We start from the raw sequence: 17,951 nt of genomic DNA, 5'->3' as shown, positions 1-17,951 counted from the left end.
TCAAGCCCGTAGAAATAAAGAACTATGAGTTACAAGCCAATAAACTGAAAAATTTGACAGATGTAACAAGCCATATATACAGTCCAATTTAAATTTACTATGTTAAACTACGAGTTGGCTCAGTGACTGCAGAAAGTCTTGTGCTCTGTTAAAGATTCTTATTCCAAAAGTCAGTTTAAAGATCATTTTGTGGAGTCCAAACAAGCAAATACTGGCTGAGATTTTTTTAAATGCGGGTATAATTTAGTTCAGTGAACCAAGATCTGGTTAGGTCAAAGTCTTGCTAGAATACTTAAGCAGAGTTATTTGAAAATAGTTATTAGTTATCCATGGATTGAATGAGAGTTCCCCAGTAGTAATAATATATATATTACTCCATGGAACAACTAGTGTGTCTTGAGCAGCCAATTATGTAACTGCCTACTACATCATCATCCACTGCATCAAAACCCAGATTTGCTCTCTCAACACCAATCAGCAAAAGTGAACAATGTAAGGACCCTACAGAGTCAAAATCTGGGCTTGTTTTGTTCCCAGGGCCAGCATTTTCGGTGGGTGACCACCCAAGGCGCCATAGTCAAGAGGCAAGGAGCAAGGGGGCCCGGAGTGCGAAGCCACGGAAGGGAGCTTGGGGCAATGGCGGCGGGGGGAGTAGGAAGACACCATGACCTAGGGGCAACTTGGAGGGGCTGAGGGAGGACCAGGGGCTGTCAAAATACAAGTTTGCCCAGGGCGCTATTTTCCCTAAGGCCAGCCTTGTTTGATCCCCATCCCCGAGCATAGGGAACAAACTCACAATTGCTCTCGCAGATCTCTTTGCTAGAGAACTCATACACCTATAGCACGCACATTGCTCCTGGGAGAATTCTGCACCACTGAACGTATGCAGAATTCATGTGCCTGCAGATTTCTTTGCTTCCCCACAGAAAAATGACTGCAAGAGCAGTCACATGCCCTCCCCAGCAACAGAGGTGCGCCATTTCGGGCACCCGGAGGAAAGGTAAATTACTGCTGGGGATACCCTGGCTGGTGCTGGGTCAGACCCACCCCCATGCATCCAGCTCTCCCCCCCCCCCATACCCAGCACCCCCACACACCTCCACCCCACCAAACCTTACCCCCTACATCCAGAGCCCCCTCTCCTGCATCCGGCTCTTCCCAGCCTCACCCAGGGCTGGAGATGCCCCAATGTGTGGCTCCTACACCCTGCGCCAAGCTCAAATGCTAGTCCTGGTTGGGCTAGGCATGAGGTAGGAGTGCACTTCCCCTGTAGGGAGAGGCCAGGGCTGACCCACTCCCAGAAAGCTCCCCCAGCTCTACACCCTCCCACACCCCACTGCTCCTCAGCTGCAAGAAGAGGGGTCACTGTACAGGGAGATGCTCCACTATCTGCCCAACCCCTGGGCATCTAGACCCCCCCCACACACACACACCCCCAAACCTCCACCAGAGTCCCACCCACCCTCACACCCAGCACTCCCTGCTGAACCCCACCCCCATTGCATCCAGACCCCCTGTTAAGCCCCCAACCCTTGCATTTGAACCCTCCCTCCCCCCATACCCAGACCCCACTGAGCTCTCCCTCCACATCCACACACACCCTGCACCTGGAGCAACCCTGCTGAGCCCCCCCACACTTAAACCACCACCCTGACAAGCCCCGATACTCAAAACCCCACCCCACTGAGCCCCAACCACCTTCATCTGGACTGCCCCTGCAGATGCCCCTGCATCTGGAACACCGAAAACAAGCACCTTTGCATCCAGATCTCCCTGCACCCAGTCCCCACACTGAGCCACCCACACAGAACCTTCTCACCCCACACCTGGATCCCCCCTCGCACTAAGTCCCTTCGCACTTGGATCCTGTCAGGCTGAGTCTGCCTGCCCTCACCTGGTATGGAGGGGCAGGGTCCCGGAGTGTTTCTCGGGCAGGCCCAGCCCTTGCGCTGTGTCAGGATTGAGTTCTTTATCAAAAGGTCACTCTAAGAAAGTTAAATAAGTTTTTGCAAACAAGTGACAGCTATTTAAATTGGATAGCTTGATGGTTCTGAACATATACATATGGACATGAAATCTTCCTAAACTATTAGGACCCAAATATCGTGGCATGTGAAAGGTAGTGTCCCCCCCCCCCCCCCCACTACCATGTTCCCCCAACCTGTAACAGATGAAAGTATATATTAGCTTGATGTTACAGTATTTAGGCCATTCTTAATATATGTATTCCTTGAACAGGTACCTCTACAGTTATATAAATATTGAGATAAATAATCTAACACATTAAGGAACATGCAGCCCCATCCAGCAGTTTGCCATTGTTGGGTTTGCTTATTTATATTCAGCCAATGCAACAAATTTTTTCTCCATAGATCTCAGAATAAATGCAATCAAATCCCAATCTTTGATGGCTTCACCTTCCCATTTCATTTTATTACCCGGAGATTAGTTTTTCTCTACCTTCCTACCACCCCAACCCAGGCATGAGCAGAGGAACCAAGTGGAAAGCAGAGGTTCTTTAGAGATCTTGTCAAGTTAATTTTGCTGCTCCACTTGCACATGCACAAGGAGAAAGCAGACCTTACAGAGAGGTACTCTTGATATCATTTATCTCAAGCCTGGCATCACTGCAATAGGCCAGAATCTAAGTTTTCTGATGACACAACCACCAAACACATTCAGTTGCTGAGAAGATTCCCAGGCTTTAAAAGTCTTATTTCTACTCACTCTCATGCATAGACCCTGTAATGCTATTTGGTGTGATAATACATAGGAAGAGATTTTAAAGTCCAGTAGAAGTTGTGCAATCGAGATAATTTTTAATTTGCTAAATAATAAAGTACAGGAAATATGGTAGTTTATCTCCAGCCTAGAACTGGAACTTTCCCAAAGCTTAAAACAAACAAACAAAAACAAAAAAAAACCCAAGAAATTATTGAACACTAGTTCCTACATGGTGTGTGTGTATATATAAAATATATTATATTAATAAAGACAGTGAGCTGGTGTGAATAATTCCAATAAAATGAAAATTAATTTTCCTTTATCACAAGACTAAAAGAAGGAACACCTATCCAAAGAGAAAGACAAAAGAAATGGATTTAACAGCTTGGTTTTGGCTTGCAATCACACATGTGCTCTCCTCCGTGCTTCCTGCCTCCATTCTCATGACTGGTAGGGTTTTAAAATTTACAAGCATCCTGATCTCTAAAAGCACGAATCTGGCATGAAGCCATATCCTGCCAGCTCATAAGAATCAAGATCAAGACCTCAGGGAGAAAACTGCAATTACATATACTGCATTTGTTGCCCAGTCAGGACTGTATCTGTGTAGCAGCTCTCATTTTAGAGGGACAAGCAGTTCAGAGAGTTTTATGTTATTTTTTTTGGTTGTTTGTTTTAAATAGAGCTTCCACACCCACCAAGTAAGAGTCTGGGCATGTCAGACTTGACAGTACTTCCTTATCAACATTTTACTTATTTCCACAGCCAATTTATTTATTTGCTGCACAAGAAGTGTTTTAAATTCATACTGTGACATTGCACTCTATGATTTTATGAAAATATGCTAATGTGTGTGAATATAATGTAACTGGAATATGCTTCATGCAAAAGGTCTCCTGTAAGGTATCATTACAAAGCTTATAAACTACTGTGTGTGGTCATCCTATTTGTATAAATGTATCACTTGTATCTGAAACTAGAAATATGAAATATAACTGAGGTCCTATTGTAGTTATACAAAGTGTGGGCCATTAATGGTGGTTTGAAATCTTGATGGCTTCCATCAACCAGGACAATTGACTGTGGATGGCTCTGTTTGCTTGCAGGCCGGCCTGCAAGTCAGGCTGGGAGGAATGAGAGCTTGAAGTCTTACAGTGACATGTGATCATGTCACCTGAACTGGAATCCATCTTTAACCTGTTTCTTTTCCATTTAGACGGAGGGGTGGGAACCCAGAGAGGGACACAGGATTCCCACCTTATGCAAAAGATATACAAGGGGGTCAGGGTGACCAGATCACTGACATGAAATATCGGGACGCGGGGGAGGGGGGGGGGGCGAGCAAAAAAAAAAAAAAGGCGTTTTGCAGGTGCCGGGGGAATTAGCAGGCCCCAGGCACATGCGGCGCGTCCCGCCGCCCTGCAGGGAAGGAGCCGCTGGACCACAGCCGAGCGGGAGAGGTGTGGGGCTCCGGACCCCAGCAGCGGCGGGGGAGAGTGGCTCAGGGCCGCACGAGTGGCCACGTAAAGTTTATCGGCTGGGGGGGGGACCCTGGCCAGCTCCTCGCCCTGCCCTGTAGGGGGGTAGCGTCCCCGCCCCGCGCCAGCATGTCCCACCGGCCGCCGCAGACCAGGTAAGGAGCTGAGTCCGCCTCCCCCCTCGTCCTGGCTCCTCAGCTGAGTGGTATTCCTCCTCCCGCCCAGGCTTGCAGCTGTAATGCCGGCACAAGCCTGGAGGGAGGGGGTGGTGGCCAGCTTCCAGTTTCTGGAGCTGGAAGCACTGGGTGGGCAGGCAAGGGAGATGGGGGGGGACTCGGCTCCTTACCACCCCCCTACCGGGGCGAGGACCAGCCAGGGTCCCCCCAAGCCAATAAACTTTACATGGCCACTTGTGCGGCCCCGAGCCGCTCTTCCCCACCGCTGCCGGGGTCCAGAGCCCCGGAGCCACCCCGTCTCCCTCCTGGGGGAGCAGCCCCCTTGCCCGCCCGGTGCCCGTACTCACCAGCTCTAGGAACCGGAAGCCGACCACCATCCCCTCCCTCCCAGGCTTGCCGCTGTAATGGAGGCAAGCCTGGGACGGAGGAGGAATGCCACATGCTTGGGGAAGAGGCGGGGCCAGGGCGGGGATTTGGGGAGGGAGCCAATGGGGGAAGGAAGGGGCGGAGTCGGGGTGGGGTGGGGCGAGAGCCCTTCCGGGAGGGCAAAATTGCTTGTTTGTCCAGTGTCCCGACCGCACATCGGTCGGCACACAGGACGAACAAGCAAATATCGGTACAGTCCCAATAAAATCGGGACGTCTGGTCACCCTAAAGGGGGTGGAACAGAACAAAGGGGACTGCAGTCATGAGAAATCCCCTAGCTACCACCGGAGTTGAAACAAGGACTGTACCAGGGGAAAGGATTGGGCCCAGACTGGGAAAGCATCCAGTCCATGATAGAAGCTTACTGAAACACCTGAGGGTGAGATTTCATCTGTGATCGCTGTCTTACAGTATTAGGTTTAGACTTGCGTGTTTTATTTTATTTTGCTTGGTAATTCACTTTATTCTGTAATTCACTGTTATTACTTGGAACCACTTAAATCCTACTTTTTATATTGAATAAAATCACTTTTTACTAATTAATTAACCCAGAATATGTATTAATACTGGGGCGGGGGGTGGGAGGGAAACCATTGTGCATCTATCTCTACCAGTGTTATAGAGGGCAAACAATTTATGAGTTTACCCTGTATAAGCTTCATACAGGGTAAAACGGATTTATTTGGGGTTTAGACCCCATTGGAAGTTAGGTATCTGAGTGCTGGAGACAGTAACACTTCTTAAGCTGTTTTCAGTTAAGCCTGCAGCTTTTGGAGGACTTGTTCAGACCTCAGTCTGGGTTTGTAGCAGGCTACCACATCTGGCTCGAACAGGCAAGGTTCTGGAGTCCCAAGCTGGCAAGGAAAACAGGTTAGAAGTAGTCTCAGCACATCAGTTGGCAGTCCCAAGGGGGTTTCTGTGATCCAACCCATCACACATACCTTAGCTTTTATTATCAAAAAGCTACAATATCAAAGTCAGTAGGACAGTGGGTTGCAGGCTTTTGAAAGCCACACACTTCTTAATTCCAGCTGATGGTAAACATGAAACTGAGTTGCAGTGACCAGCAGTAGAACGGTGTTGTTCTTTCCTGGTATACAAACACATTCTTGAACTGGAATGTTTACAGAATTGCACTTGTTTCTGTCACATGGCACAGGGCTATCTGCTGACATTTGTTTTGCTGCTGTAGTAATATCTTCTTACGCAAAGCCATTAAAAATTAACATTTACAAGGAAGTATGAATGAAAGCCAGAGAGAAAAAAGGAACCAAAAGTTAGTAGGATTTACTCCATAGTTACTCCATTGCAAAAAAAGAGAACGTAGAAGCTCTGAATGGGTCAAGATTCTGTTGAAAAGTCTATATCTCTGGTTTTGCGCCTATGATTTATTATTGCCCCCCAGCTGTTACAATGCAAAGTATCACGTATCCAGAGCTCGCTGTGGTTTGGAGGGCACGAGATTTCAAATCTACTTACAAAAAAACCCCAGTTTACACCCCTTACAAATCTTGTTTAAGCCCTAAGCCTCAAAGGGTTCTGTATTACAGTAAAACCTCAGAGTTATGAACACTTCAGGAATGGAGGTTGTTCATAACTCTGAAATGTTCAGAACTCTGAACACAACATTATGGTTGTTCTTTCAAAAGTTTACAACCAAACATTGACTTAATACAGCTTTGAAACTTTACTACGCTGGAGAAAAATACTGCTATACTTTTTTTTTTTAAAAAGTAGTTTACATTTAAACAAAAAACAGTACAGTATTCTGTTTGTCTCTGCTGCTGCCTGATTGCATACTTCTGGTTCCGAATGAGGTGTGTGGTTGACTGGTCAGTTCACAACTCTGGTGTTTGTAACTCTGAGGTTCTACTGTTCTCAAGTTTACTAAATTCCCATCTTCTTCTAATTTAAATCAGTCAGCGGGGCTAAACCTGGCTTCAGGTATCAGCTCATGCAAGTGGCTCACTTGAAATCCAAGGTTTCATCTACACTAGATAATACTCCACCATTTTTTCTTGCACCAGGACTTTGTGAATAGATGTTGCATGTATCTGTTCGCTTCAGATGCAGCACTGCAACAGTGTGGCCGAGACCCGTGGATTGTTGCACCTATCCCACAATCCCTGACACAGCTCCCTTGAGAAGATGCATCAAGTCTGTAATACAGATAGTCTATAGTCAAGGAGGAGCTACATCCAGGCTACAAGAGGCAGGGGCTATGCCCTGTGAAGCCCTCACACTTGCAGATGCCAATCACCTCCTCAGACTGTGATACTGCTTCTTCCAATAACAACAATCCAATAACTTCTTCGGATGCATAGCATAGAAGTGAGGTTTTTACCCACGAAAGCTTATGCCCAAATAAATCTGTTAGTCTTTAAGGTGCCACCAGACTCCTTGTTGTTTTTGTAGATACAGACTAACACGGCTACCCCCCGATACTTGCTTCTTCCAACATCCAAAAGCCCACCCCTATTGCTTCCCCTCTGAAAACTCTAGCCAAATTTCACTCAGTGTCTGACTGGGTATAGCAGCTCAAAAAGAAAACTGCATAGCACAGGCTTATTAAGTAGCTACAGCCTCACAGAACCATGTTCATAATATCAAGAAGCCTGATGCCTCCCTAGAATTACGTTGGGCTGTTACACAGGATACCAAGGTTTCTTTTTCAAGACAGCCGTAATGATGCACAATGATAGAAGGGATCACTTTCATCTACCATTAGGCAGTGCCCTCCAATGGCCAGTCCATGAAATGACGCTTGAATCAATTTTGTACCAAGAGACAAATGGAAGAGATGGAGAAGCTAAGCTCTCTTTCACAAGCACCTTAGTAGTGTTACTGAAACTACTGCAGAGATCCAGCACAATACTTTGCCAGCATTCAAGAGAATGTACAAGACAGCCTATTTTTTCCACTGTAGTAAAAGACATTTGTTGGCCAGACCACAAAACCCACATTTTAATGCAACAAACTACACTACTTTACAATACTTTAAATACTTAAAGTACTAGTTTAATTTGCTAGTGCTGCTGATATCAAGTACACACCAATTACTCATTAAAAGCAGGTTTAAAGGCAAGCCTTTAAAAAAAAAATCCAAAATTACTGTACTACACAGACAACTGCAACCCAGTAATTTTGTTATTAAGTCACAGCAAGACAATAAACACATATGTAATTACTTACATCCTTGACACTCATAATAGTGCCAGTTGCTTATTAAATGCAAACATCTAATGCAGCTAATACTCTTCACAAGATCTTGATGCAAGGGTCAGTTCTCTATTTTACTAATCAAAACTCTGTACAGTACCCAAAGTGGGGAGGAGGAATATGTATGCAGTTACAGTAACATAACTGGCCTTTTTGTATGGTACATATCTCCAACAATTGCAAGTGACTGTAAACTAAGAATAGCAGCATTGGCTGTGATGTCTCAGAGAGGTTACCAACCTCCCTGCCTTTGCACACTCATACCTTTCTAAAATACTTAGCACTTGCCCCAGGCTTAAGGTGGAATTTTCCATATTTTGGTCTCTTAAAATGTTTTGGTTTTATTTTCTTTTTTTGTAGTTTATTTTATTTTGAAGAGAGCCTCCAGTCCATTTTTTAATTATGGGTCACTGTTCCCACTGCAATTAGGTCCTATCATTTTGCATAGAAAAGATACAGCCAAGTTGCTGTGCTCTTAACCAGAAAAACAACTCCAAATAGAGAATAGCAGAAGCCTCTAAGACCTGGTCTACTCATGGGTTAGGTCAATGTAAACTGCCACAGCTTCCTCTCCCTGTTTCCCCCTTTATCAGGCCCAGGTGCTTTCCCTTAAGCCCAATTAGGCAGCAGGTGATCAGTCATAGGTGCACTAGACCCTGCTCACTTTTAAGGGGCTAGTCAACCTGTGATGGTGGGATTGTTACAGTGCAATGTAGATACCATTCTTTTTATGATAATTAGGTGTCCAAATCTCTTAGGCTACTTTGGAAGCCACAGCTATATAGTCTGTTTTAGTGTTTGTGTCTTGAATATACTTGCAGCACAGACTGTTGAATACAGCACAGAATAATTATATAGCACCAGAGCGTTCCAATAAGACGGGAACACTAACTTTTGCCTTTCTTGCCTAATAATGGTGAAATCTTCAGTTATTTAGCAGTTTATTGCATTTGTTATATACACCAATCATTTTTTTTTTAAGTTTTCTTTCAGCAGAATGGCATTTCAATGTTTTACTATTCAAAACAGTTGACAAATATTACAGTTAAAGATGCTGTTTAAAAAAAATATTAAAAGCTGTACACAGCTTTTTAAAAAAAGCTTACTATATCTGTGGAGTAAACAAGCATCCCTGTTTCTAGGATTGCAAGCTAGGCTGCCAATCTCTATAGCAGATAATCTTTAAATTTAGCCACACCGTGAAGGCAGCCCATTGACAACATCAATGCTCATCAATCTTTAAACGCCATTGGGCAGATCCTCAACTGATGTAAATAGTTATAGCTTCAGTGGACCTATGGAAATTTACACCAGCTGAGAATCTAGCCCCATAAGTATTAAATGATAAATGACAAAACTCACTAGGTTTAAAGAAGATTTTGACTGGCATGTGAGAATTTTTACTGGCCTCATTTCATTACTAATGCCCCACAAAAGGGTTTAATAGCAGTATACCCGATAGATTCAACCTAAAACACATCTTTACATTTTAGCTTCAAAAGAGAGAATGCTTCTTTATCTCAACTTTGTAATCTGAACATAGAATTTTACATCATATCTGGTGGAAGGTTATTAGACACTGTGTTAGGAATCTAGTTTACAGTAAAATAGTATCACGAAGAGAAATCAAAAAAGGTTTAGAAGATCTTCCACTGAAACTCACTTAAATGCTTGTCCAAAGACAGAAAAATTAATTGTTGTGCAATTATGTTTTCGGTTGCTTATAACTAGCATATTGTTTGTGTCATGACTAACTTCAAGAGTTTGTTTTTATCATAGGCTATTCAGAAACGGTAGGAAGACAAATCATAGATAAGTGTCTGATTATACACCTCTACCCCAATATAACACAACCCGATATAACAGGAATTCAGATATAATCCAGTAAAGCAGCACTCTGGTGGATCAAAGCAAGTTCAATATAATGGAGTACGTTTTTTGGCTCCTGAGGACAGCATTATATCGGGGTAGAGGTGTATTTATTTTTTTACATTTTCAAGAGATTGCATATGTGACTTAAAAATTTTGAGACAGAAAATCTTCCAATCAGTCAGGTGTTTTCTCACCTCAATGTAAATTAAGAAAGGGATTTTCAAAAGCACTAATTGACTTCGGTGGTTTTGGAAACCCGACACAAAATCCAAGTTGGAGTCTCGGTTTTTAAAAAGATCAGTGTGGGCTCATCACTCCTGAAGAGTTCAGATCTTGAGCCGAACCTCCGGGATATTTAGATCTGGCTTTGATTCACACTCGTCTCTAAAAGCGCACACAAAATTACACACACTTACTTTCACAACCAGTTCTGATTTTTCCTTTACTGTATCAAAAAGTCTCCCCGCTGTTTTGGTGCAACTCTCATGTGCGCCTGACCCTCTCTAAAATAAGAAAGGGACATGGGACCAGAGGGTGGAGAAATTCACCTTTGGAGTAGGAGTAAGCAAATGTATTCGAGGAAGTGAAACCAGGAATTTAAAGCAAAACTGCTGTTCCAGTATCAGCCACAGAAAGAGAAAAAACAAGAAGTCCTCAGGATCCAAGGGAGATCGTGATACTAATAGCCTGGTTTAAATACATTTAAGAAACCAGCAGTAATCATTTCTTCTTTGGGAATGTTACAGACTACATACCATAATCCCATTGAAACCTGTGCAGCTCACATTTGTTAGCAGTACAAATGATGCTCTACAGCACAAGCAAGTGGTTTCGCAAGGGAGATTGCTCCAGAACAATAGAACTCCATCAGGAACAGCCAAACATAACATGCCAAAAGCCAACTTCACTTCCCACATGCATCATCTGTGATACAATCTACCACCAGAGAGAATCTTATAGGAGCTATATTTATTGTTAACACTGCATCAAAATCACAGAAGTCACCTAAAATTTCAGCATGACTTGTTAAAATTTACTCTAATTGGACGTTGCAGACTCTAAGATAGAGATATAGTCAACTAGTATCACTTCCCATAACATTTTTAAGTTCTCTGGTTTCATTTCTAAATGCTAAATTATTGCTTATTCAAAAATGTTGCAGTGCCACAAAGGTTCTTTTAGTACTTCAAATCCAAGCTAATGTCTATTTAACACATACTTACTTGACCTAGTCTACTGCATGAGAATTAATGAGGGAGGGGATATCAGTGTATAGCAATGGTTCTCAAACTTTAACAACTTGTGAACCCCTTTCATTAAAATGTCATCTTGCGAACCCCCTCATCAAAATGAATATTTCCAGGGATTTTCTCCTTTACCAGAGTATAAATGATAAAAGCAGTGATCTTGGAAATATAAAATTTGTTTTTATGACATGCTTATTACATACTATTCTTAATTATTATTTATCATTGCAGTATTATTACTGTATGAAAACGGCAACACTCTTCCAAGATCTCACATTCGTAGCTTGTATCACTTTGAATAACCTTTGTTATAAGACAAGGCTCTTATGTTTCATCAAGGAGTATCAGATGTGAAACAGCATGAAGGTATTTAAGAAGACAACTCAAAGAGTTCCTCCTACACAAGCATTCAGGTCTTGAGCAGTCCAGGCAAACAATGCACGTTACAATAAAGCTTAAACTTGTTCTTCATAATAATTTTCAAAACAATACTAGCTGCCTATTTAATTTTAAAAACAGCAAAATGTATACACCTCCCTTTCCATTTCTTATAAGGAGTCTTGAAGTTTAAATCTCCTCAGTGTGATAGATAAGCAGATCAAAGCAAGCATAGCTCTTGGAAGCCCAGGGGCTCCAGGCTGCTGGCCCCGTGCTGCCCAGTAGGGTGACCAGATGTCCTGATTTTATAGGGACAGTCCCGATATTTGGGGCTTTAAAAAAAAAAAATATATATATATATATATGGGCTCCTAATACTCCTCACCCCCATCCCAATTTTTCACACTTGCTATCTGGTCACCCTACTGCCCAGGGTCCCTAGGGACAGCTCTGTCCGCCATTAGGGAATTTCCCTGCCTCCTCCGCCCCCCCCCCCCCCCGAGAATCCCCTGTAACATTTTGCGAACCCCAGTTTGGGAACCACTGGTGTATAGTGATGACTATCACTTGAGCTATTTTGTTTCATCTTTGTTGTCTCTTGAGACAGAGTAATTTCCACACACAAATTCCTCTGTGACAGTTCACAATGTATCACAAAGCAACTGAAGAGGTAACTTATGTCAGCACGTTATACTGTACAAACTAAGGAGGGACTCTAAAACTGTGCAATTTATTTCTAATCTGAAAAAAAGGAAAAAACCCTTGACTGGTAGGGGAGGCACACCACAAAGGCAGGAAAAATGTTCAAGGCTACAAACTATGCAAATACATAAAGAAAAAAATCAGAAGATAGGATTTTCTTTTGCTATAGCTTGTGTGTGTTTGATGGAGCTTATTCTCCAAATATATTTTTTCTTATTTACTGAAATAAGGAGCTGTAAAATCTGATCTTTGCAAAGATATGCTTGGGAGAAAGAACATGAAAGAATGTTAAATTGTTCTTTGGGCTATGCTCATGTAACTAAACTCAAATTTATTAAATTAAAAGCGAGTTGCACAGATTCAACAAAGGGCAACACTCTGTCCTCCAGTGGGGGAAAAAAATATCAAGATGTTAATATACTAACACTGTAACAACAGACTGATTGGCTGGGTAGCAGTATTTGCAAATTAGGCTTCCTGCACCATTTGAGTACATACTTCAGCCTTGAAGGCACATGGGCAAGGAAACAGAGGACCGTAATAGAAGCCCACATATGCTATGTCTACCCTTATAGTAGTGGATAGAGTACAGATGCTACATGTGTAGCTATACATCACAGAGAAAGGCAGACTGTGTCCACACTTGTCAGTGTGGTGTGTAGCACTGTACAAATGGGAAGAATTGCTTACATGACTGTCTACATGCCTAAAGTATTTACCTGGGGGTTCAGAAGCATGGGCATGCAGTGTCTGTACTCTATATGCTGCCAAGTGCAGACACATCCGTCTTCCTTTTCCACCTAGACTGTTGTCCATAGTTTTGCACTCTCTGCCTCAGCTCCCTCAAACCAGCAAAGAAGATCTCTGGTTCTTATTCCATACCAGGAGCTCCCACTTGAATGGAAATCGCACAAATGAAGACTCTACAATAAAGGCATGCAGCACAGAGTGGAAGAGAGAAAGTATACTCAAGATGGGAAATCTGAAGTATTGTTCTGACAATACCAAGGACTAGCATTTTTTAGCTATAGATAAAGCTCCCACCAGAGTATTATGCTTATATCAGTACCCAAATACTTTACTATATATAAAGAATCTGTAGAATTTGTTTATGTGTAACTACCAACTATACATTTTAAAATTATTTACAGTGAACAGCAAGTTCTGCTTATTTAATGAGTTTTGTGACATTAAGTGCATGTTTATTTGTACAGTTGAGGAAACAGACAAACAAAAAACCTGAATATAATAAATGCATATCAAATTCTTTGAAGACAAACACTTCTGTATGAGAGAGACCTATATAAAATTATGGGTACTATCCAAGGGCTGTAATTTAAGCCCAAATCTTGCAAATACTCAAGCACATGCTTCACTTTAGTCATGCAAATAGTCCTACTGACACCATAGGACTTTACATATGAATAGAAGTTAAGTTTGTGCTTAACTATTTTCAAGTTGCATTGTTATTTATGTGGGCACTCATGAAATGCATGAAACTTAATTTTTTAAATGAATTATTTCAATTAGTAAGCACATAGGGTCTAGAATGGATACTAAACATCTAAATACACACCAACAGTGTAACAAAACAAGTCTTCTTTGAACAGAATTAAAAACTAGTTGTGATCTAAAATAAATCTGCAGAAGACCAGATGGTTTGAGAGATATGGGTTCTTTCACCTCCAGATTACTGGTTCAAAACCAGCCCATGGCAGTAGCAATGGACAGTTATTACCCATGTAGGCTACTAAGCAGCCATCACATGCAGCAAACTGGTAATCTCAGTCCAGTTCCCAATGGACAAGCATGCCTACCACAAACATCACTGCATTTGTGCCAGCAATGACTGAACAGCCTTAGAAGAGGGGCCAGAGACATAGTAGGCATAGGAAACTCATACATAAAAATGTAACAATATTAGATTGGCCTCCGGAGGGATGTACTTGTTTTCTTGGATTGTAAACTCCTTGGGACAGGGACCATGTCTTCCTATAGCACAATGGGTCTCTAATCCTGACTGGGAACTTGTTTCCTCTCCTTCCCTCCAACTCAGGGTTGAGTTACTCAGGTGAAGGAGAATGGGAAGCCTGCATTTCCACTGTATAGGCCATATACGTTCTGTGCATAAAATGAAAAAAAACCAACACCTTTTACAAGCACTAGTATCAAAGGGAAAAAGCTCTCCCTCAGTTCTCTTGACAGCTATACATTTGCTAGGATCTTCTGAGACACGAATGCCCCAAACCTCCATGATGTGGCAAAGTATTGCAGGATACAACAGTTGCCCTAGTTGTTTCTTCAGCTTATTAAAGCCCTCAACCATTACAGTAACAGGCCTATGTCAATGCAGGATTCTGAGCCTTTTACAGTTCATACTACAATAGAATCCTGGTTATCTGATCTGCTTGGGTGACATCAGAAGTGTTCCGATGATCCCAGTCAATAAAACAAGGAGACATGCTGAGAGTTCGTTAGATTGAGCTTCCACTGTATTTTGTTCCTGAGAATTCACATGTAGCCAAGATTGCTTTTGAAGAGTACATGAAGAAGGTTTATAAAGCCAGATGAGGGAGGAAAGGAATTGCAGAGAGACTCTAATTTTGTCTTCATCTTAATCATTTGAACAGCTAAACCCATTCTAATGCATTCTCTCTTCCCCACGTTTGTACAAAACTTGTTTTTACCTGTTCGCTTTCACAGCTTTATAAACCAAATAATCATCAACACTCCAATACCCACACACAAAGGATCCTATCTAGTTTGAATTCAATAATGTAGTCACCTAGATTTGATTCAATTTGAGTACAACAGTCAGTTTCAATAAGAACTGGAGTAGTTTAACAGCATTTACACTTAATCTCCTGCTATGATGCCCATCATATCTACTTCCTTGGTTCTTAAGATGCTGGCCTGTGGCAGCATTAAAGTTGACACTAAGAAGACACATGAAATTGGAAGAGTTTATTAATATAGCATGTCAACCTTTGTTTGGGTATTTGTTATATTGACCACTATGCAAACTCACCAAAGGTAACGATTCTTCACCACACACAGCATCTCAACAATGTGGTCTCCAATCAGATGCAGTATAATGGATTATTCTGTCTGCAAAGGTTCTATTTTTTAGCACCACCCATGTTTCTACACAAGGCACTAGTTAATAAAACTAGCATACACTACATAATTTGGCTAACCAACAGGACTGATAAGACAATCAAGCTCCATCTGCATTACACCATTAAACACAAGGCCGACTTTGACACTAGCTCCCAGATATAAAACACTTTGCACGCAACCCAAACATCTAGTCTCATTCATTAGATATAACAAAATGTATTTAGTTCCTGAGCAATGTGTATTCCTACACTGTGTTGAGAGAGACCTTAAATAAGACTTGGGAACAGCAGCTGTCTTTCCACCTACAATACCTCAGCCTGAAGCCTGGTTCTTTGTTCCCGAATGTCTGCATCTTGCCACTTTCTGGGGGACACTGCCTCCTTTCTACTGACAAGGTGAAAGATCAGATAAGAGAAAAAGAACAAGGCAGGCCTAGGTAACATTACAATGGCATAAAGAGTGTCTGTACAACATAACTGAAATGTCCAAGATATAATATATATAGTGCCACATGTCTTTACAGGCAAATAAAAATACAGGGGCCATACTCCAACAGATTTATGCTGTACCTAATTATACTGTACACAGCACTCAAGAGGCCGTCAGGATCAGGGCCCTATTGTGTTAGGTGCTACACAAGCAGAGGCAGACGTTGCCCAGAAGAGTTTATAATGAAGTCAAGCAACAAACTGAGGGCACAGGAGTTGGAGACAATGTATGTGTGCATGGTAAGTATGTTCCTAAAATAAAGACACTGCCTGCTCTTTGGATCTAAACACTAACAGTTATGGGCTTTATGCAGGAGAGCAGATTGGAGGTTCTATACGTTTAAAAATAAAAATTTCTCTGAACTGTGGCCTCACTGCCAGATAAAGATAGTTTACGTAGGCACCTCACACATCCATTATTATGATGTAAATCGATGTTACACACACACATACACACACAGGGTGTGCCCGGTGACCTACAGTCACACTTGCAGACATACCGATTGCTCTGACACAGCCAGAAGCTGTAGTCGGCACTGATCGCACACAATACCTTCCTTCCCGTGAACCCCGTTTAAACCCAGCGCGGAGGCTGACAATGGCTCTGCCAGCCCCCGGCCATACCGTTGTCAAACCCCACGCAGTCTCCACGCTCCCTCCCCAAGGGGGAGGGGAGGAAAAGGGGAACCCCAGCGAGGCTGCCGCTGCCGGTGTATCAGCCCGTTCACGAGGCTAGGAAATACCTGCGTGCTGAGTAATGCAGCACGGGTTGCGGAGTCGCCGCCCCGCGGCTCGCACACACCGGTGCTCCCGGCGTTCCCACCCGCGGGGACCTTACCGCGAGGGCGCAGCGGTTCCCCGCCCCCGCCCCGAGCTCCAGCCCTGCAGCAGAGACCGTGGCCAACCAAAGGGCGCCCTGCCCCCGGCCTCACAGCACCTGCCGGCAGCGCGCTGCGAAGGGCTCCTCAGCCTTCGCCCAGCGCCGCCCCGGCTTCCCGGGGGCCAGCGGCAATGGGTGGGAAGCTACGCTCCGTCTCCCTGCCCGACCCTCGCCCTTAAGGGAGCGGAGTGGGGGGTAGGAGGCGCCGGGGCTCTCCCCGGAGCCAGGGACCCTGCAGGCGGGGAGCCGGGCTCTGCTACCTACGGGGCACCCGTCCCAGCGATTCGCTGCCCGCCGGGGCCCCCGCGCGAGCGCCCTTCCCGGCTGGGTGTCCGCGAGTCGCATTACAGCTTCCTCCCAGCCAGCGCTGTGCGGACAGCCCGGCGCAGGGCAGCGGCAGCCCCGGGGCCGGTGCAAGGGCGTTGCTGCCGGGCCCCTCCGAGCAGCGAGCTGGGACCGCAGCCGGGAACGGGGGATAGAGGGTCACAACCCCCAGTGACTTACTTCGTCTTCAGAAAGTCCATAGACCGGCTCCACAGCCCCGCTAGCCATGGATCCCGCTGGGCGAGCGTCCCGCTCGGCAGAGGAGGGAGCGAAAGCCGGGCAGCCCTCTCCCCGGCTGTGCACGGGCAGGGCTTGCTGGCAGCGGGCACTGCCCCGCCGATGCACACAGCCAGCGCGCGGGCGAATAAATCCAGGTGAGCCCCGCACCTCCCCCAGGGCAGGGCGCTCCGTGCAGACTGGGGGCCGGGGCGGGCACTCCCGCAGCTCTGCCTGGTGGATGAGAACGAGAGACGGCAGCCCCAAGCTCAGCTCCGGGCTGGCTCAGTAGCGGCCGCTGCTCAGAGCCTGCCCCGCTCAGCTCCCCGCGCCCCTGCCGCCGCCTCCTCGCCCGGCCAGCGCCCCGCTCACACAAACTCCAGCCACGCTCCAGTCCCGACCCAGCAGCAGGGAGACCCAGCCGCCGCCACTGCCTACTGGGGCGGGGAAAGAGCCTAAGCGGCCCAATCAAAGACGCGATCGGTAGGGGCGGAAAAACCGCCACGTTGGGTTGATTTGTTGGCTTCCCCCACCCCCTTTCGGTAGCAATTTTTGCAAATGAAAGAAAGGGGGAAGGAGAGGAGAGCGGGGGGTGGGGAGGGGACTGACTGTAACGCGCCCCTGGCTGTGTGGGGATGCTGCTGCCCGAGAGGTGGAGGAATCGCCTTAGCTGTTGATGAGACTCCTGCCAACCCCTTTGC

General features: G+C 44.8%; 1 protein-coding gene across 12 annotated transcripts in view; it reads right to left on the bottom strand.

Annotated features, from left to right (window-relative positions):
- Window positions 1–17,693, bottom strand: part of NEDD4L (NEDD4 like E3 ubiquitin protein ligase) — a 348,035-nt gene extending 330,342 nt beyond the window's left edge. For 5 of the 12 annotated variants that reach the window (XM_065598799.1, XM_065598804.1, XM_065598801.1 and 2 more), the window contains exon 1: window positions 17,215–17,692. In XM_065598799.1, coding sequence (XP_065454871.1) covers window positions 17,215–17,262 — 48 coding nt within the window. In that variant the 5' untranslated portion in view covers window positions 17,263–17,692. Of the gene's footprint in view, window positions 1–16,573; window positions 16,712–17,214 lie in introns of those variants that run through there. The other 7 variants (XR_010602120.1, XM_065598803.1, XM_065598808.1 and 4 more) reach the window with 5 other exon arrangements.
- Window positions 17,694–17,951: the final 258 nt, after the last annotated feature.

Source organism: Chrysemys picta, chromosome 6 (assembly GCF_011386835.1).
Source record: "Chrysemys picta bellii isolate R12L10 chromosome 6, ASM1138683v2, whole genome shotgun sequence".
NCBI lineage: Eukaryota > Metazoa > Chordata > Testudines > Emydidae > Chrysemys > Chrysemys picta.
This window is presented reverse-complemented; position numbering and strand designations above follow the sequence as displayed.